Below are 22,969 nucleotides of genomic sequence, written 5' to 3' on the forward strand. Positions count from 1 at the left end.
TTATTGTAATGTCCCTTTACAGATTCGATAATAATGTATGTATCTATTGTAATGTCCCTTTACAGATTCCATAATAATTTATGTATCTATTGTAATGTCCCTTTACAGATTCCATGTATATGTGTTTATTTATTGTAATGTCCCTTTACAGATTCTATAATAATGTATGTATCTATTGTAATGTCCATTTACAGATTCTATAATAATTTATGTATCTATTGTAATGTCCCTTTACAGATTCCATGTACATGTGTTTATTTATTGTAATGTCCCTTTACGGATTCTATAATAATGTATGTATCTATTGTAATGTCCCTTTACAGATTCCATAATAATGTATGTATCTATTGTAATGTCCCTTTACAGATTCCATGTACATGTGTTTATTTATTGTAATGTCCCTTTACGGATTCTATAATAATGTATGTATCTATTGTAATGTCCCTTTACAGATTCCATAATAATGTGTTTATCTATTGTAATGTCCATTTACAGATTTTATAATAATTTATGTATCTATTGTAATGTCCCTTTACAGATTCTATAATAATGTATGTATATATTGTAATGTCCCTTTACAGTTTCCATAATAATGTATTTTTGTCTATTTTTTTTCTCCTTAACGCTTCCGTAGTAATATATTTGGTCTATGATAACATGACCTTCTAGCTTCCTTTGTAATGATTTTGTTTATTAGTATACCCCATCTCATCATCCATAGTAAGGGGTTGCTATGTGTTTCATCTGACGTTAGGAAACTAATTATTGTAAGAGCATGTATTAAGTTGGCTCACCACATCAATTTTAAACGGTTAAAAGGTCTACATAATGATACTTAAAGTATCCAGATATGTTTTAAAGAATATTGATAAACTCTTTAATTACTAAGCATAGACATCGAAATGACATTTTTATCACATGGCTGATAATGAAAATATTGTTTTAGATACGGTGATTTTTGCAGAGCAAAGTAACCCAAAATATAACGAAAACTAAAAGTGTAACAGAAAAGTGTCATTCTACAAAATGCTATTGAAATCTTTCTTTTAATCCGCTCTTACTTGATAATAAGCTGATATGTCGCGATATGATAAAATACATATGACCATCATTAAAAACGAATAGTACCTAACTGTAATGACGCTGTAATGTCTCAATTGAAATGAAGTTTGTGCGTTATAAAATGCCAATGCGAGAATGCCGTGTGTACGGTGTATGACCTGAGCACCACATCTCGACCAGATTCTAGGTTAACAGCTAAGTACCACTTTAAATACTTTGACATTTCACAGGAAGCACACAAAATTAGACCGGTAGTACACATCCGAAATAACCAAAACAGAGTATTTACACTATGTGTGGGCGCATTCAACTAGTCATCAGTCAGTTTAACTCGGAGGGGATAGTTTGAGATTGGTTAGGATGAAAGTCCTCTTCTTGATACCATTGAGTTATGCAATCTCAATCAGCAACGGATTGTTCTTCGGAAGGCGTCAACGTAAGTAAACCGTTACAAATGTTGCAGGATGTTTGTATTTGTTCTACACTTATTTTACAGAATATTGATATTGAGTAAACTGGTTTTTGTTATTGCTGATAAATTATATTTTTATAATTGTATATCTATATGTTTGTATATTCATCAAACTGTAAACAATGTAAGGTTAACTTGTATATTTGATCATTGATATATGTTTAATTGGTATAATAGCATATTTCTATACGTGTACATTGATATATTATGTATTTTTCAGGTCCAGACTGGAACAGTCTCAAAGGTCAAATTTTTTATATTTCTTATTATCTGTCATTTCACATTGTTTTATATATGTTTTGTCCATCTCTACAATGTATTCGTACAGTATGCTCTTGATTTGTACCGTACTCGTTCAATATTCACCCTCCTATCACACATGCAATAGTTGTGTAGATTTGATAACAGTGTATTAAATACTATAGTGCTGCTAATAACAGGTATGTGTGCGGTAACTAAGTGTTGTTGAAGCGGTAACTAGGTGGTGTTGAAGCGGTAACTAGGTGGTGTTTAAGCGGTAACTAGGTGGTGTTTAAGCGGTAACTAGGTGGTGTTTAAGCGGTAACTAGGTGGTGTTTAAGCGGTAACTAGGTGGTGTTTAAGCGGTAACTAGGTGGTGTTTAAGCGGTAACTAGGTGGTGTTTAAGCGGTAACTAGGTGGTGTTTAAGCGGTAACTAGGTGGTGTTTAAGCGGTAACTAGGTGGTGTTTAAGCGGTAACTAGGTGGTGTTTAAGCGGTAACTAGGTGGTGTTTAAGCGGTAACTAGGTGGTGTTTAAGCGGTAACTAGGTGGTGTTTAAGCGGTAACTAGGTGGTGTTTAAGCGGTAACTAGGTGGTGTTTAAGCGGTAACTAGGTGGTGTTTAAGCGGTAACTAGGTGGTGTTGAAGCGGTAACTAGGTGGTAACTAGGTGGTGTTTAAGCGGTAACTAGTTGGTGTTGAAGCGGTAACTAGGTGGTGTTGAAGCACACGCCCATGTTTACGTAGGCTGATCTGAGTATATTGCGATCTCTTGGATAATTGTTCTCTCAAGTTATCCTAATATCTTGTAATTTTGTATATACGATATTGCTCAGGTCATATATAGTAACATTGTAACTAATAAAGGTCATTAGTGTTAGTTTAGGCTACTTGCATGGATATTTCAAGTATTTCCTCTAAGTACATGAATCTAAATAAAAAAATAATATCTTTTTTTATTAGAATAAATATCAACGCTATTACTGTTGGTAACGGTTCTTTACATTGATATTCGATATGTCAGTAGTAATATATAAGCTTTTCGTATGTTTTTGTTTAAACTTTAATGTTTATTCAGAATACACGATCACCTTGAGGACGGAAGTGTGTCATAGACATGATTACATGGTAATAACACAATCTGTTTAAGTACGTGTGTACGTAAGCATTTTCAGTAATATTTACTTTGTTCAAAGGTCTGAATCTTTTAAAGGCTAAAGGAGCATGCTCTGTTCTGTAAGAATGTTCTGTTTTGTATATCCCTTTAATAAATAGAGCAAACAAAAGTGGGTCATGATAATCCTAAGATGCAACAGAATTATCTTGTTTGTATATCTGTATATCCTTCTGAACAAAATACTAAATAAGGATTATCTGTTTCATAAACCGAATCAAGAATTTCTATACATCGTGTTCAGCAACATATTAAATGAAAAGAATAAGCAATAATTTGTTTGTTATCAAACAAAGCAACAGACTAACTAGTAATTATTGTTTTGTACATTCTGCAAAGCTAGATTTAGCATAGCCTATATCCGTTTTCATTTTGACGTCAAATACAACTTTATGGGATAATTGGACGAATGTGTACCGTCTGTAACATGTGTGAAGTCAAACGAAGAACATGTGTGGTAAGCCTTCCATACCGCGTGAATAAGATACAGAGTTCAGTATTATACAGCTAAACATATGCAGGTATCAATATAATGAGCTGTTAATTGATAACACAGTCGAAGGGGAGAAACCACCCCTATGAAACAATCCTTTTTCTTAGGAACCGGCATTTCTCAACTCTACAAAGCAATTTACTATTAATACTGTATAAAGAGATCATTAATGTTAATAAACCATTTTGAAATTTGCACTCGGTGGTCTTTTAACACATATTTGACCGTATTGTTTTTTTCTAATAATTTGTCATTTTCTCTCAACGTTGACAGTGACATGGTCACTTAACCCTTTTGGTTCCTATTCATTTGATGCAATGCCAAGAACAGTCGATGAAGCTGCTGAGCAGGAGTTCACCATGGTGTCGGATTGTGGAGGTAAGGATACAAACATAACTAGACTAGTGTTGAAGTTTGGAGGCAATAACATTAATACAAATAAAATTAAAATCGTGTCAGATTCTGGAGGTAAGAAACTATTTATTGTTAGATTTAAGAGATAATTGCCATTTAACTTGTGTAGGTTAAGTCATCAATAAAGCTATAATCATGTCCAATTGTTCAGTTAATGATCCTAAAGTTTTCACAAGTATTCAAGTCAGAAAAAGCATCTCAGTACAATGGTGGCTTCCGCGATGTCGCAGATCATAATGGCACTGATTTTCATATTTGATAATCTACACATGATGGCGACCTTAATCAAGCTTTTCAGAGTACACTTAAGCCTCTCCAAAACTTAACAATCGTTAAACTTGTAGAAATTCCCGAGATCAACGGGAAGAGATTTGTGAAGGGAGGAGATTATTCTCTAGTGCTTTTGTACGGAGTCAATGGATATATTGCTGGGATCCAGATAGGAGTAAGTATCCATGCAATATAACATTTGTCTCAGAATATCGTGCCGATTTCGTATGGGAAAATTCAAAAATAGCAGAATATAGTTTATTTCATTAAGTAATAAATAAAAGCAGTAAATGATGTAATAGATGATATATAAAAGAGCACGTTTTTGATATTATCACAATAGACAATGATAATCATCATAATTATCTATTATCACAATAGACAATGATGATCATCATAAGTATCCTCCTTTATATTGTTGCATTTCAACGTTTACAAGGCCATTGTTTGCGTCATTATTTTAGATTATCAGTTTTGTTGGACATTCCATACAACATTTACACATACACGTATATGGTTCATGGTTTTGATGATAACCTATTAAGACAAAGTTTTTATGGGGTTTTTTCAGAGAGAGGCGCATATTAAAAGTTTTGATCGTTTTCAATAAATTGTCCTATGATTCATTTTGTACTGATTATATACACTGTGTTTTCTGTACTGTGTTGACAGCCGACATGCTGGCTAACATACGTTGTGTAGGCAACACAAGTTCCTATGGAGTATCTGTTATTGTATACACTAGTTATAATGGTGATAGCTAGGATTATGTTTTTAGTGAAACTTCTCCTGCATTTGTGTTTGTTATTTAAGAAAAATGATTATGATGGAACATGTGAAAAAAAGGTTCAGTCTGATTTCATTTATAAAACCATTGTTTTTCGAATTCCATACATGCTGATGTCAACCATATAATGGGAAATTTTGTTTCAGCTTAACTTTTTGCCTTTTCGCCCTAAGTAATGAGAGAACTTAATCATTACAGCGAATGTTAGCATACTACACCATTTACCATTTCTTAGTCTTAGAAGGGTCTTAGAAGGGCGAATTTAACACTGGGCGAATGTGGATTTTTTCAGTAAAGGGCGAAAAGTATTTCCCGGTATGCAGTATATCTGTTCTACCCCGTGAAAATGTAATTGAATGTATATTTGTATTTTTGTTTTTTACTTCATTGGCCTGATGACAACGTGACCTCGATCATCGAGTTATTTGAATTAGACTGTTTTTGCGCGTGTAAACAGTTGTCACGTACTATCTTGATTTTTTTAACCAGTTTGATGATGTCACAGCTGGTGTTGTATTTCTGGGTACTGTGACAAGTGTTCGTGTTCAATTTAACATGGATATATTTGGAAAAGTTGAGATATATCCATGCACACGTATATTCTCATTTGACAAAGGTTTTCGTCCAAGACCTATAATAGACGGTTCACGTGTATATATTTTCAATGCATAGAAGAAATTGGAAAAGCATTGCACATGTATTATTTTGTAAGAAATGCACGCAGACAAAGTAGAAGAACGTAACAATTCATATTTGGTTTTGTATCGATTTTATGTTCAATTTTCTCCTTTGTGTAATTGTGTTAAGTTAGGATCATTTTTTTCTCTTCTTATAAATTCATCAAATTCCTTTTGATGACAGGTGCCTCATAACAGCGGCGTTATATTTCCTCCTGTCAACCAGATAAATCACCCATTTGTGCGTGTGTACAACAGGCATTTCCTGACTGCCTACTTCACTAACCCAGGTAAACATAAAAATCAGCTGAAACATTGATTTTGACATTGATCACAGTGAATGGCACAGCTGTCACAATGTATTTATAGCGATGCTTTCACTTACGAAACATACAGAAAATAAACCAAATAAGTTAATTCACAATACCAAGCAACTCAAACAAACGCAATCCGTGTTGACCCTTTTTGTTTAAATTTGCTGTTTTTATTATCAACATTATGTCGATAACTCTGAAGAAAAGGGAAAGAGTTAGACATTCAGAGCACAACATCGCGTACAGAAGTGATGTCATATTCTAATTCATAGTCAAATTATGAAGCAATAATTTCATAGCCACCATCTGCAGCAGTGGAAGGACGTCGGCCCAGTACGCCGCTAACGGTACTGGTGACTCTCTCTATATCCAGAACGGTACTGATCCTGTAGCCGACTACCTGGTAATCCCAAAGATTGAGACGGTACTGACTTCAACAAAGTGGACTCGAGGTCATTGCTTCTATACTATGGGTATGTTGTATCGGGTATCGGATGCCATGAATATCTCTTAAGTTAAATGAAGTCAGCTACTAATCTTATATTACAATTTAGCAAAAGATTCCCAGCAAAATGTTGGCAAAGCCATAGGAACCAACAAAGCGCTTCTCATGGCTAACGTTTTTGGTTTTATTTGAAAAAGTTTATTTGTATTTTTATTTAGGTAAGAAAGACTTTGCTAGCTTTAACAATTTCACTTTCAGATATGATGTGTCGTCTTTAAACAATACATTGTATTGTCTACGTCGTTTGTATTTACCTTCATTAACTGTAAGACAAGAAAATAAAATGTCTTCTTCAAGGGCCGCTTACCTTGATCTTTTTACAACTAAGATGTTTTGAATGATAAGAGTGACGATATTGATTTCCCGATCATTCATTTTGCCTTTATTGATAGTAATATCCCTGCTTCTACCACCTGCGGTGTATTCATGTTGCGTTTGATTCGAGATTTACCTACACACTCGAAATATCACGATTTCTGTAAAAGATAAAGTATGCTGACAGACAAACTTACGGTTCAGGATTTAAGAAAATGCATGTTTGTGAAGAAGTTACTGAAGATAATAAGCAGGTTTTACGGTCGCTATCGTGGTCTCGTATGGAAAATTCCTTTTTTCTCCTTCTGTGCCTTGCTGTTTTGTTGTCACTACACTGGTTCTCATTTTGAAGACGTGACATTGCTTCGATTTGACCTTATTTAACCTGACAAGCTCAGATACAGGACTGTAGGAGATACGTCTTGGCAGATAGGTACTTAATTTCCGAAGCTATGAAATTAAGCATTTGGGACAGATTACAACCCACCTGTAAAAATACCTAGATAAAATCAGTGAAGGAACTTTTCTGTCCAGTTACGCACATCAATAATCCGTTTCCTCGCCTTTTGTAGGTGTACATTACTGGTATAACGTCAAAGTGGACATGTCATGTGACGATTTCTTCCCCGTCTTCCTGCTGTACAATGGTGGAAAACTGAACGCTTTTGGTTGGGCTCTCGGTACGGACATGGCATCACCAAGGATGGAACATCCTCCAAAAAATTTAATCCAGGTAACTCAGACGTCGTTCATATAAAATGGCAACGGTCATTATTTTTAGTCAAAACAAAAAATGAAATACTTAATCAAAGGATATTTGGAAACACAAATATCACATTCCAAAAAAATCCGATCTTCCTAAAAAACTGGGCAAAATCAAACATAATGAAAATAAAAGACATATGGAGTGAAGAAAGAAATAATTTTATAATTCTCAAGAATTATTGGAGAAGTTACGATTCAAAGATAACTGGATATCAGAATTCTCCATAGTCCAGAAGGCAATTTCTTCATGTAACAATTGGTTACAAGAAATAAAATCAACTAACCATGAGACTCCAGAAATTGAACCCATAGTTATAACTGATGAACTACACATAAAAATAAATAATATCGATGAAGTAATAGATCCGAAAAGGTTAAAGAATAAAATATTGAAAGAACTAATTTTGAATAAGAAATACTATCCCAAATCACAAAATAGCTGGGATGCTGTTTATCAAAATGATGACATAGATTGGGTTAAAATTTGGACTTCTTTAAAATCATCTATAGCAAACAGGAAATGTAACAACTTCCAATGGAAATGCTTACATAATATTATTTCTACGGAGGCAAAATTATTTAAAATGAGACTGTCAAACGGTTTATGTACACTTTGTCACATAGTTCAGGAAAATCAAATTCATTTATTCTTCAGATGCAATAAAATAACAGAAATTTGGAAGACAGTTGACTCATTGTTGACACAAAGCCTTACAGGACATATCAAATTCAAATAAAATATACCAAATAACTGAGAAAGTTCTATGACCTTGGTTTTTGAATGGCCTCGTCATCAGTATACAATTTTTTATATGTCCTAGTGCAAAGACGTGAAATAGCAGACGCATATTAACTATAGGTAGACAACCGACAAAACCTGTAAAGGAGCACAATGGTATTACTTTTATATACGAAACATGCTGAGTAAACTCTATCTGGAACATCCCCCAGTTACAGAATATACACAAATTTCGTCATTCGGGATATTGGTTCAAATCACTTAATATGGATTAATAAAATGTTAGAACTGATAGAATAATAACTACATTTCCATGATAACCTCTGGGAATATTAAGTTTCTCCTTTCCAACTGTCCGTATAAAGAGATTTTAATAAATGTGATGACAGATTCCCGGTTCATTTTATCTTATATGTTTCTCCAGTCTTTGATACGAATGTACATCAACCAATGATGTTCGTTTTCAGACCTTCATGAACCCGGTACCCCAGTGTCTTATGGACGCCACGCGGCGACTGTCAACCATGCACATTTACATGACGAATCCGCTACGAAACTACTGTTGATTGAAACCATGGAGGCATAGCATGCAGGCCAGAGAGACCAATCTCATGAAATAGTTTAAACTACATATTGAATAACCTTGTACGCACAAGTACAGTACATACGTGTATAGACATCAGTATATGTACATTTACTTATCTGAAATATATATCAATAGTAATGCTGAAGATCAGTTTGCCAACTGTCATCGACGCGTTATAGTACCACGAAGATATATGCTGTATTAAAGTAATTAAATAGCGGTTTCGTTGTAGTATTTTTTTAACTCACCTGGTCCGATTGACCATGGTGAGCTTATGTTATACCGCAGCGTCCGTCGTCCGTCCGTCAACTTTTCCTTTAAAACGCTACTAGTCCTAAACGGCTAAGTAGATATTGACTAAATTTGGTCTGGAGCATCCTTAGGCCAATGGGACTCAATTTTATATAATCCGTGGGTGTGGCCCCCATGGAGGCAGAAAAGCGAGGCCCAATAGGGGAAATAGAGGTAAAACCTTTAAAATCCTTCTTCTACCATAGGGATTAATGGATTTTATTCTTATTTAGTATGGAGCATCCTTGGGCCAAGGGGACTTAGTTATGTATAAACCGTGAGTGTGGCCACTCTAGGGGCAAAGGGGCGGGACCCAATAGGGGAAATACAGGTTAGCCTTTAAAATTCTTCTACCAAAGGGATTAAGGGATTTTATATGAATAAAGTCTGGAGCATCCTTGGGCCGAGGCGACTCAATTTTGTATAAATGGTGGATGTTGCCCTCCAGGAGGCAGAGGGGCGTGGCCAAAAAAGGAAAATAGAGGTAAATCTTTTAAAATCCTTCTTCTACCATAGGGATTAACTTTATATGAATTAATTCTGGAGCATCCTTGGGCCAAGGGGACTCAATTTTGTATAAATGGTGGGTGTGGCCCCCCTTGGGGCAGAAGGGCAGGTCCCAATATTGGAAATAGAGGTAAAACCTTTAAAATCCCTCTTCTACCGTAGGGATTAAGAGAATTTATCCTTATTTAGTCTGGAGCATATTTGGGCCAAGGGAACTCAATTTTGTATAAATTGTGGGTCACTTTCCTGACAACGATTAAAGTTAACATATTCAAATAGATATATATATAGTTAGTTAGTTAGTTAGTTAGTTATTCTTGCCAGAGACAAGTAAAACTCATAACGATAAGTCACTGTAAATATATATCCGCTGGCACTGACTACATCGTCAACCGTATTCACACCATCATGAAAAAGCAGATATATTTGTATAAATTCGATATTAAACTTGTTTCGACAAGTGGACAACCGAATCATGTCTTGACACTACCACATGCAGTTGAGAGGAATGAAAGATACAAATAAATACGAATCACACATTGTCTCATTAATTTTTATTTAATTCTTAATAAGATAAATGCATTCAATCAGATCATGACAAGCTATATATATAACATATATACAGAACTTTCCGTCTCGTTAAAGTGAACTTTTTACAACTTTTTTCTTTAATGAGTTTGTGTTTCTAAAGTTTTGTCGGGTGCTATCAACTACGCTATTGAAGTATTCAGATGAAATAAACAAAAAATGCCATTTCCTTATGATTTCTTTTGATGTCTGCTCGGTTCCAGCTTTTGTCTATTCTGATCAACAATGGATAATTTATAAATTCACTAACGAGCAGAGATAGGAACTAAACTATCTTGTCATTGCTTTTAATTTTAGCAATCATACACATTGTATTTTGAAAAGAAAGAATTCATGGAACCAATACTCAACCTGACAATCACCTAGCAAGAGTTCCTCTTAGAAGGCCTCAATACTATTGTAAAATGTTACGCTACAGTCATTATCATGGCCTAATGATTCATCTATGATTTTGCATTGTTGTGGGAAACAAGCTTAACGTTGTATCGATATTTTTTTTTTATTTCTGGCTTCATCCGTAGTGAACGATATTTCCAAAACAGAAGCAAAGCACATACTTAACTCCTACATGTACCAATATCAAATGTTCACATAAATACAAAATAGGATCATCAGTGTAATCACAGCCTTTTTTGTTAAGGAGAACTATTCTTCATTTTAATATAGCACCATCCATTTGGCAAATGAGAAGAATTTTCATCTTGTCAATCGTTTACATTAAAGTACATTATGTAACCTTACAGTTTGCAAATTGAATTTTCAAGAAACATCACAAACTAAACGTAAAGGTTTTGAAAACTCTTCTAAAAAGGAATTATAATAGATCTTTATCAACAACATTAAACGAAGAACAATCAAAATAAGTTGCTTTTCCTTAACTTTAATTAGATTTTACATTACTTTAAACAGGTAACGTGAATATTAAATGTTAAAATATGACCAAACCTGTTTTTCATTTAGCTAATTTTAAACGATAACAACAACACCAACAAGAACCCGAAACAGGTAAAAAAAAAAGAAGTAAGCGGTAAGCCTCACTAATGTACGCAATTTTTCTCTTGGTAAGCTTTGCTTACTATGCATATAGCAACAGAGAACGACAGATTATAAGCTTTTGAAGTAAAATAACATCACTATAAAGCAACAAAAATATTTTACAGCTGTTATCTGGATTATTAGGTGATAGGTGATAACTTACGTGGAACTTGCACAAAGCATCAACCTATTACTTTTGGGGGTAACGCAATACTGATGCGAACAGAGTTATGGGTCAGACTCATTGTACTGAATTCTGATCTCTCAACATGAGCTAGTTATTTTGGGTAGTGACTTGAAAGTGCTAAAAGATACAACTACGTCCAGTCCATATTTGTCACGTATATCTATGTTTATAACAAAATATTGAATCGATTAGAAGTAATGATACGCACGTATCATCCTCATTAACGGACGAACAAAGTGATCTCTACTTAACAAGATCTTTGCTCCTGTTAACCCGTAGTCAATATTGAACGCTCGAAAGTGTGAAGACGTTTAAATAAAATATTTCAGATGTACTGAACGGTACCTAACATAAAAACAAAGCGAACGAACCATATACAACCGATAACTAGTATTGGAGTGGTAAGGCATTATTTGGCGTAAATTGTCTTACTTGATTAAGTAAAATAAATGATAATCAGAAAAGTATCGATATCATGATAACGTATACAAATTATAAGTGAAATTACAAACATGCAACTAACTAAATACATATAATAGTCTTATCAAACATTCCTGATATCATGGTTCTATTTACGGCTAGACAGTCTTATGTTCACTTGATGGCTTATGTTCATATTCGTAATCTAAATGTACAAAAGCTCTCTCAACTTCCGACAAGCGCTCAAGTTTCTTTTGGAGAGATTCCCCGATATCATGGGCTTCAACCAGTTTCATTTCTTCTGCAAGCACGATGTCCACTTCAACCAGAAAGTTGCTACCAAAGTGGAACGCCCTCACGGTGTCGACAAATTGAACTTTGTGGTGATGGTTCACACATATCCACGTCAACTTCTTCAAAAAGTCCGGCTTGGCAGTGTGTCCAGTCAGATGCTTAATTTGAGCTGAAAATTATAAGCCAGGTGAACACTACTGTTATTTTTGTTACATGTCAAGTCGAGTATTTATTTCTTCGTGGTAGTTTGTTCTGGCAGTAAATCAGTTTGAATATATAATGATAATGTATATGGTTTACCAGCATTACGTATGTCAGCATAGTCAATACGGACGCATGCCATCTCCTTATTGTGTAGTTAGGAGCCATACATTAATGTTATTTATCTGTTTTGGTATTGGAATGAGGAGTAAATGTGTCCTCTCTCAAGTTTGGTAAGTGGGTTTGGTGGGTGAGCGTGCGTGCGTGCGTGCGTACGTACATTCATGTGTGAACGTGTGAAGGGTGTATTACCAACCAATTTTGATTCAGCATTCGTTATTAAAGCCTCAAAAAATCTTACTTTTTTGCATTACAAATAACTAGATATCTCAGATAATATATCAGTTAACAATAATATTTATATAAAAATCACTTCTGTATATCTCAGATAATATATCAGTTAACAATGATGTTTATATAAAAACTACTACTGTATATCTCAGATAATATATCAGTTAACAATAATGTTTATATACAAGAGGCCCATGGGCCTTAACGGTCGCCTGATATATTGATATAGAGAGTTGATTTTTGTTTTTAACATGATCAGAAGAATTATTCAAAGTGACAAAAAACAATAAAACCACCTTATTCAATATCTAGCATGCAGATTTAAGACTGAAATGTATTTGAAACTAGCACCTCTGATTCTAAACAAGGAAAATGAAGAAATTTTAGCACACAGACTCCATTTGGCCACACCCTACAGCCCTTGGGGGTAGGGATGGCTCAAAATTTTCAAAGTATCAAACTGACAACTAAGGGTTATAATTCCAATCAAGTTATCAACATGTAATATTCAAAGTATCATTTGCCATTATAAACCATAACAAATTTTGCCCTAGGGGTAAACTTGAGACCCTAGGGTCATAAAATTCACAATTTTGGTAGAGCACCTAAAAACCCTTCCATATATGAAGAGTTTTTGATTCTACCATATCTGGTCTTGAGAAGAAGATTTTGAAATTTCAGTCAATTCGACCCTTTTTGCCCCCACCCATCATCCCCGGGGGAGGGGGGGGGCTGGAGTTGGTCAGGGCTGATATGTGCATACCATCAAACTGCTATCCAATACTAATAATGCTAACCTAAATTGAATTACTTCCAATGGCAATTAAACAAATGTTGGTCCAAAATGTGATTTCCCTATATAAACTATAGTAAAGTTTACCCCATCCCCAGGGGGAAACAAAGTGAGACCCCAGGGTAATGAAATTCACAATTTTGGTAAAGCACCTTTGACCCTTCCATCTATGAAGAGTATTTGATTCTACCGTATCTGGATCTTGTGGAGAAGATTTTTGAAATTTTAGTCAATTTGACCCTTTTTCGCCCCGCCCCTCAGGCCCCTCGGGGCTGGGGACCATATAATTCACAATTTTAGTTAACCTTTGGCAATGTAAGGTTTCTGCAAAATTTCATTGAAATTGGTTCAGGGGTTTTGGAGAAGAAGTCGAAAATGTAAATTGTTTACGGACGCACGACGGACGACGGACGACGCCGGACAAAATGCAATCGCAATAGGTCACTTGAGACTTTGTCTCAGGTGACCTAAAAAACTACTACTGTATATCTCAGATAATATATCAGTTAACAATGATGTTTATATAAAAATTACTATAATCCTGTATAACCAGGTTACTACGGAATTGATAAAAAAAAACTTACTATAGCCGGTTATACACCAGCTAATTATGATGTATATCGAAATGATCACAGCCCCTATGGGGTCCATATACACCAAGCCGTATTCCCCAGTCTTGTTTAACAGTTGCTGAGAACCTAAAAGTAAAAACACCAAAAATGATATGTAAATATTTCAATTCGAGAATGAATTTCAAAACGGATTTGTTAAGATTTTTATAACGTAAGATGGTTGCGAAGTATTATTACAAGATCCAGCTACCATTTTCTGCTAAACTTGAAGAATGACTTGTGTTCAAAATCCCTACACATATTTGTGTTATAATCTTACTATAAAGGCGGTTTGTGATGTACTATTAAACTTCATAATTCTAAGACTTCAGATAAACCTTTTCGTTAAACTTATCCACGTTGGTTTTACGTAAAGGGAATTGAATAGATATGTAGCTCTTAAACAGACATACCTAGGTAGCCAAAGATTAGAGCGCAGCTGTTGGAGACAACATCGTTCCTGTGGTCCTGGGTCAGAGCCTGCACGCTTGGACTGCGTATACGGCGGCAGAGTAGGAATAGGACAAGCTTAGTCACTGTAACATCCAACGATCATCACCAAAACGGTCCATTAATTTATGAAAAAATAAATTAAATATGTTGTCTGTTGTTTTCCCAGGTACATAAGTACTCATTTATACACATTATCGCCGGTAATGCCGCTTTGTCGGTTAACTATAACGTTACTGTAACTTGATGTTTTGTAAAGTATTGACAATCGCTACAATAGCATACGACCATGCAGCTTTGGTAACGTGACATGCCAGTAGATACGGAATATATTACCCGTTGTTTGTTTCAATTACATCGATTAAAAAAAAAACTGAAAGGAAACTGAATGACATACCCATGTTTTTCATAAGCGAGGGAGTGGAGGGACTTTACTTTTACACTTAACCTTATCAAAGTGCATTTTACCCCTGTACTATAGAAAGACGAGGAGTTTCTTGCACTACTGTAGGTCTGAGGCTGGTTATCCTTACCTATTGCTGACCCTGTGATGACAATGGTAGTAATGTCGACCGTTGGAGGGACAGCGCTGAGATCGTGTAAGCCAAATACCATCTCCACAGACTCACGGATTAATTGGAGGGAAGCAAAACTCATAATCACAGATAGAATAATGATGGCAATAGGCTCAAGTTTTGTTCTACCTACAACAGTAAGAAATGTTTTTTGGGTACATTGTTTATCAATTGAAATTTCAAGGGGCAACAAACTTAATAGGCACTCACGTTGGTTATGAACAAAGGTGTTTACTTCGACAGTTCTACCATCATAGAGAAACAGTTAAATGTAACACCATATCAGGATCCCCGTATCACTGCCAACAAGTGTTAATATGTACTGGAAACTAATTTTTCAGACATATCTACAGAAAACAAAACGTTGCGAAAGTTTTAGGGAAAATAATAAGGAAATAAACAAATGTAATTCAAGAACAGTGCTCTGAGTGTAAAAATTCAGCGGGGTCAGACCGGGATTCGAACCCTGACCTTCTGATTGTTATACCATCGCTCTAACCGATTGAGCTCCCTGGTCAACGGAAGTGACCTGTGCTTCATTCATATCAAAACGGAAGTTAAGGTGAGGTTATTGCATAAAGGAGAATCTACAGTTTAGCTGGACACTAAATCAGAACCATTGGATATATTCTTCAATGTATCACTGTTTGTAAAACATTGCTAAATTGGGCTATGACAGTCTGTTCTCCTATGGTACCCCTACGAAAGAGCAACCATACTAGTAATACATATGTGCTCTATTCCTTTCATTGATTACCTGTACGATATCACAGCACAACCATAGCTACCATAAAAAGTAATCGAAGTACTGAAAGTACTGAAAGCTAAGGCAAAAGGTATATATATATTATTTTTGGAATGGAGAACAAAATAAAGACGAAGTTCCCATCATATTGTACAGAGGGGTTGACTGTTAATTTGTTATGAATCATAGTTTTATGTAAAAGTGTACCACTGTGAAGTTATTCTTCTTGTGCGTACAGTATATCTTGATAGATTTGTCAGAAGAGGGGTACCAAGTTTCCTATAGAATATATCATTTTAGACCTTTAGATAGTTCATTTGCAAAGGAATTAGGAATTGCTTCCCTTTGTCCATATTTCAAACATTAAAAACTGAAACTGGCATATTTTAAACCATTAAATAGAATATGCACAGATTGTGTTAATCTTTAAACTTTGCCTTTGTTGTTGAATAAGATATCAACCAAGTTTCTTCAGAATCTTGCTTTATCTGACAAAGTTATTAGGCAAAACCCATTGACCAATCAGAGTACAGTATGCTAATTAATTATGCATCGATTTCACTCAACTTTGAACTTATCGCCTAAGTTTGTATATTGATCAATATATATTCAAGCAAGTTATCTTGTAAAGTGTGGACATTGACCAGGGTATGCATTCTTTTTAATACGTATGAATTTTGTTCAAGTTTCAATTTTGCATCAGTCTGTATATTGTTACAATATTTAAGGATGTAAACTTGCTGAAACTAAATTGTGGGTAGACAAGTGGATGACTGCTACCCATACATTTACAAGTCTCTCAATACTTTTGAAAAGCTTTTAAATACAGTGTTTTACATATTCACTGCAGTGAAAAGGTCTCTTCTTATGAAAAATGGAATTATTTTGCATCTGTGTTCCTAGAAACAAATAAGATAAAAAGCACTCTAATACAATATGATACATTGTTGCATGTTTCAATATTGAATAAGATAAACAAATTATAAACATACATACCCACACACACACAAGCTTAGGAGAGTTACATTATTTTCCCTCTATTTCCATTACATAAATTCTTCCCAAAAAAACACAGCTTTATAGCATATGTTCAGTTTTATCATCTTCAAAGGCTAGCATTTGAAATAAGATGCACATATTAATTTCCTTCTTTTTTTTCAAAAGAGTACTGCAAATGTACCAGCTAGAACACATACTATGTTATTACAGTTGTCATTATTGTTTGTTTCAGAACTGATAGCATTGTGCAACAATTGTTGACAACAAAACTTATTGAAAGTTGAGGTTGCATGTGTATATGCAAACAAGTAGTGCATGATTTAATGTTCAGAATGATGTAGCAAGTTTTATAAAATTTGGTTTGATTACTTAGTTAGGAAAGCACTGACAATTTCTCGGTCACATGTACATGTACAGGTTGAGAAACTGTAGCCTTCACCTTGAGTGTATGCACTTGACTTTAAAACTGTCTTGAACAATTCATGTATGAAATTTTGAAATTAAGTTTCAAGAAATATGGTTGAAAACTTAAGAAATATTTGCTTTCATTGACATAGCCAAGATACAATCTTGTGTGCAATTCCTCTCATATATCACACAATATTTAATATCAAATGTTGGACACGGTAAAATCAAGCGAAATTAACAAACATCAAGTTACATATTATAACTTTTATTTTATTTTATTGATATTGATCATAAGCATTGTTAAAAGTACAATGTATACCAGGGATCTTACATTTCTTTTACTGCTTAACATTTGCATTGACTTTTAATTCACTGGACAAAAACTAGTAGGAAGCCATGACCAGTATTTCTATCTTTAAAACCATATTTTTTTTATGTTTTTTCCAATTTGCTCCCACCTCCCATGGTGTTATATTGATCAAAACAAACGTGGTTTCCAACATTTGTGCCTTTAGTCAGTAGGGGCTGTTCAATCACATACATCAGGCTTCAAACATCAAGTAGGGGCTGTTCAATCACATTCATCAGCCTTTCAGCATCAATATTTACAGATTCAATCTGTCCCAAGCAAAGATTTCTCCATTTATGAAAAGTTTGCAAGGAAAGCATTTGAACTACATTTGAACTATTCGCTGATGGAAGGATCAGTGGACTCGGCTGTCATGTGTCTGAGAGAAAATGATTTAGTCAGAGGTTCCTTCTCTATACAGTAACTGACAGACTTCAAAATGTCATGTCACTGTTGGTACAGTTCTTGCAGCGTTTTGAAAAAGTTCATGAAGTCCTCAAAGGAATGAGAGAGTGGGTTCAGTTCCTATTTCTCATCCTCCTTNCCCCCCCTAAAATAGAACATAGTCACCATATAATTTCTGCACCAGCAATAATAATGTTTAGAGACAATATTTAAACAAATAGGAGGCATATCAATATGAGCTAGTATAGTGAGAAATAAGGCATTAAAGCTGAGGAGTTCATTAAATGTTTCACAAACATTTCAATAAGTCAATCTCTTTGGTAGCAGAACTAAATATGAACAAAATGTACATAAAAGTCAACTTATAACAGCACATCTCATGGGGGCTTAAGACACCTAAACTAATTTCTTAGATGGTAAAACGTGTGTACATAAAAAAGGTAACAGTAAAAAATAAATAAAAATCTCTCTTTTTATATATTAGCCTTCGAATTGAAAAGCCTGATAAAGTTGAAACAGTACTCTTGTGGAAAAAGAAGGAAATATTTTCTTGAACAACAGTAAAGAAAAAGGACAGTTTAAACACACGCACTTGGATATTCACGGTTTTCATTAATACAAAAGATGAAGCAGAACATCACTCTCCCCTGGTTATTTCCAGAAAGAAGAAATTAACCAGGAAACATGGAGATGTCCATTGCACTCCTTTATTTTGCTTACAGTGTTTAAATGTGCTTACTATGCGCTAATAAGCTTTCCATGTGATGGTTTTGTTTTTTATGTGCTGTATGCAAATGTTCTAAATGCGCTTAAATTACCATGTGCTGATGTGCTAACCGTGTGCAATGTGCCTATTATGTGCAAAATGCTTTACAGGTGATAAACTCTATTTCTGTGCTTACAGCTCTTTGTAGCTTATGTTGTATGTTTTGCAAAATTGACGTAAAATGAATATTTATGTATCTTGTAAGTGCTTAAGGACTTTATCTGTAGTTTTTGGGACTATATAGAAAAACTTTACCCCAGGATGTTATTACACATTTTGTCACAAAACAAGTTATGTTCAGATTTCAGACAGAAGATACTTTAAAATTGTATAACTCAGAAAAGGTTGAAAAATAATTATATTTCGATTTTTTCTGCTAAGAACTATTTTATCTCTAAAGTTATAAATGATAACTGTTTTAACAAGCCTAGTTTCCGAATTGGAAACCGAACCCTGTGTGACCTATTAATGATCATTAAATAAGGCCAATTAAAACAAATATTATGTTTCTGCTAACCCCACAGATACTGGACACACTAATAGTAATATGATGTGTATAAATTATAATATATTACGTATACACACATTACTTACTGCATACTTCCCACCTCTCACAATGGAAAAGTGTGGGCAATAAATCACTTGCTACCACAGTCCACTGCACACATAATCCCCTTTCAAGGCCAATCATGATTACATGGCCATGAAAGGGGGTGTGCCCAGTGGACTGTGGCCACAAATGCTGTAAGAAAGGGGAGATAATCAATCAGTGAGTAACGATGAAGTCAATACAGTAGAGGATAAACTTAGTTGACACATTTCAAATAAGGGGAAAAAATGAAAGTTAAAAATGGTAATTTCATGATTGAAAAACACAAACAGATTTCTTTATCACGTGAGAGGATAAGCATTTCCCGGAAAAGTTTATAATCTTAAGGAGCTGTTCCTTTATACAAAATTGCACATTCAAATATACCATTCATTGAAAGAACTGGAATCCCTTAGGGATTGATAAACCCTTACATTGTATATATGAAAATGGTTTCAATATCCTGTACCTTTGCCACATCTTGAAAATTAAACTGAAAATGTAGTCAGAAATTCAACATTGTTTCCCATATTTTGAACAGACACTCCTTACCTTCCCTGACACTGGACCTGGATAGTAATCCAAAAACACTTGTATCCATTATGAAGGATACACTCAGACTGGGCTATTGAGAATCTTACCTGGTTATGATTAGTACTCGCTCACATATGTACATGTTAATTATCTGCAGTGTAGGGTAGGTAAAAAGATTGTCCAGGTGAACATTTTTTACTCAACTTTTCTGTTTTGTTCCAGTTGGGAAGCATGCAGTAAGCCAGTTATTGCATGATTTCTCGTCACTCGGGACTTATTACACCCTCGCTTCGCTCGGGTGTAATAAATCCCTTGTTACTCGAAAACCATGCAATAACCTTTACTTATTGGTGTGTCCGGCACCTGTGGCTAACCCGACTTATCTTAGATTTGAGTGCCTACAATACCCTTAAGTTTTTATATGTACTGTTAAAGTCAGAACTCCTGCTCTTTATAAGCTCAGTAAAGATATTTTTAATATTTAGAACTACTATACTTTTTTAAGTTTCCAAAACGTCAAGTAGTATAACATTTAAAACTTCAATGACAGCCAACATCACAATGAATCTAATAATACAATGTTTATAATATGGGTTTTTCCCAACTGAATCAGAAGAAATGCAAGACCAAATATCCTCACAAACAACGCTCAAAGTGAAATCAGTTTCAACTTAGCCTAGTTCGAAAACTTTGCAACACGTCTGGAGAAAGACGTTCCTGTTGACGCTGTTATTCACTAGTGTAAAAGGTCCATTTATTTGTTTGTTTTTGCGTAATTACTGCTATACATACCGATGAAGCACCTTCCTTTTTGTCATCGCCGCTGACAACATGCGCCATTCTCTGCGGCTTCGGCCGAATGCTTGGCCACAAGTCACCGAAATCGGGATCAAGAACCTTATTTATGAATCAGTTGTAGGTAAACGTTGCAGAAGTGTATGCATATAGTTCATTGCCAATGCTGCTTAAACAACATGCCTTACATTAAGTCAACACTCGCCTGCATTTTCGTCTTTTCCGCTTCGCGTTGCGAATGATGTCTAGGCCTACACAAAATGAAAGTAAAATGTGTGCATGTCTAGGCTTAATGTAAGGGTGATCACTCGGGTTTTCCCGTAGTACATGTCACAAATCATTCCGAACGCGAAATAGATTTATCTTCCTCAAGTATTCATTTGTTGTTGTTTTTGTGTATATTGAAAAAAATTCCTGTTATATGATAATACTTGAATAAATGAAATACACAAATCACACCAACAGACATACAAAATGTAGGCCGATATTTTTCATTTCTGGCCGAGCTGTAATTAGCGAGCAGGCGTTTGTGACACCTCATCTTTTATTGATATAAAAAAGCAATAGAATATCATGATGAAAATGGAACAAAATGATGATACTGCGAAGGTAAAAAAGCCTTCAGGTTAGAATACCAATATGGAACTAGAGTAGGCCAGGGGCGAGTACTAATATAATACCCGGCCGGGCGATCCCATTTTAGTTGAGCAAGCCTGGCGTGAATCACACGGGGGTGATTTTAGAATTAATTGACAGGATCCGTATCCATGAATAGGTTTGTAATATGAACTTGTTCTGTTGATCTCCTACATAATTTTAAGTTATACACTGTCTTATATGTCGTTTAATTATCAAGTTTACGTAGCAAGTGCAATCGAAATCTGAATTAACTGCCATGTTGGAAACTTCGTCCGTCTTCGATATAGGTCAGACGTCTAAATATGAGTGTCATGACCAAATATGGAAATTGTAGTAAACATGACGGCGTCAGTAGTAATACTATATTCAGCCGTGAAGGCCATATAAGGAAACGGGTATTTGCGATAACATCACGCGTGATCTAACATGGCAGTCGTTTCTGTTTTTAGAGTTTTAGTGAGGATTTGTTATTTCAACAAATATGCAATATTTTGATAACATTATACTCATATGAGGCGTGAAACATATATATAATAACAGATTAGCACTTTTGATTTTCCTCGGTTAGTTGGAACAGGACCGCTTCATAGCTCTAACCACGCGAAATGCAAGAGTCACACATTTTAGCCAATCAGAGGACATTATTTCCGTGTAATGGCTAATACGAAGTTGTAGAAGGATACTTAGTTCTAACTAAGAATAAGATTATATCCAATGACTTTTGAGTGAACTGGAGTCCGTGGTAATGGATTTTATTTGCAGTTTGCTTAGTATTACTGGTAGGTGACGTACGTCTCGTTTATGAGTATCTGAGCTCATCAACTTAAATATTTTACCGGAAGTTGTGTGTAGCATGCATGACCTACAGTCAAGTGGCAGTTCCCGATTGAGATAAACATGGTGCATTTTCAAGAAGAATACGACGTTGTGATAAGGTCATAGGTTCTACCAAGGAAAGGAATGATATTTACAAGCAATTCAAGTGCATTTGAGTCCAAAGTAACGCATAATAAAGACAGTAGGTCCCGCATATGATTCAATTTAGTACCATTGCGTACCGCTAGAGCGGCGTATGTGTGAAAGCGGCATTTAATATGTTTTACGGCACGGCCGTTAGTGAGGGCGGAGCCAGGTTGTACTGTAAATGTATCGGAATATCGGTACTGTACTCTTTCAAGCATTGAGTGATGTGTTAAATAACTAAATCAGACCTACATGTATAGCTATACAATGTATATTACAAATAAGTTTCCTTTCTTGATTTCTTTTTGGCTGACAAGATGTTTGATATCTTGAAGTTTTCCGCCTAGGCGTATAATGACATGACATTAATGTGAGATTGCGAAAGTTCATTAGACTATATAAGTATTTAAATTTGCACCTCTTGAATCCATTGCAAGAATCAAGTGCAGCATATTCTACAAAGACATTGTTATAAAACATATTAGGATAGATATTGTTAATCATGTATAATAGCATAGTTATCTGATATCCACGAAAAAATATACATATATATATGTATATATCTTTACGAATAAGCCCTTTGGATTACTTCAAACTTAACTTCAATGATTTATAAATATTGTATCCAGAGAGAACTTATGCATAGTATTTTACATTTTTT

At 34.9% G+C, this 22,969-nt stretch overlaps 2 protein-coding genes across 2 annotated transcripts in view; one reads left to right on the forward strand and one right to left on the reverse strand.

The window, feature by feature from the left end:
- Positions 1-1,220: 1,220 nt before the first annotated feature.
- LOC110441365 lies at positions 1,221-9,033 on the forward strand. The gene is made up of 8 exons (XM_021484484.1): positions 1,221-1,498; positions 1,755-1,778; positions 3,715-3,819; positions 4,200-4,300; positions 5,774-5,879; positions 6,203-6,376; positions 7,296-7,456; positions 8,695-9,033. Exons 1-8 carry the CDS (start codon positions 1,423-1,425, stop codon positions 8,791-8,793), a joined length of 846 nt encoding a protein of 281 aa, XP_021340159.1. The 5' UTR covers positions 1,221-1,422; the 3' UTR covers positions 8,794-9,033.
- A 1,117-nt stretch (positions 9,034-10,150) lies between these two features.
- The window catches only part of LOC110441375 (metal tolerance protein 11-like), a 31,099-nt gene continuing 18,280 nt past the window's right edge, over positions 10,151-22,969 (reverse strand). Inside the window, exons 7-10 of the mRNA XM_021484495.1 lie at positions 15,075-15,245; positions 14,505-14,627; positions 14,065-14,178; positions 10,151-12,304 (exon numbers count right to left, since the gene is read on the reverse strand). Coding sequence (XP_021340170.1) covers positions 12,000-12,304; positions 14,065-14,178; positions 14,505-14,627; positions 15,075-15,245 — 713 coding nt within the window. The 3' untranslated portion in view covers positions 10,151-11,999. The remainder of the gene's footprint in view (positions 12,305-14,064; positions 14,179-14,504; positions 14,628-15,074; positions 15,246-22,969) is intronic.

The sequence above is a fragment of the Mizuhopecten yessoensis genome, unplaced genomic scaffold, assembly GCF_002113885.1.
Source record: "Mizuhopecten yessoensis strain PY_sf001 unplaced genomic scaffold, ASM211388v2 scaffold1851, whole genome shotgun sequence".
Classification (NCBI taxonomy): Eukaryota; Metazoa; Mollusca; class Bivalvia; order Pectinida; family Pectinidae; genus Mizuhopecten; species Mizuhopecten yessoensis.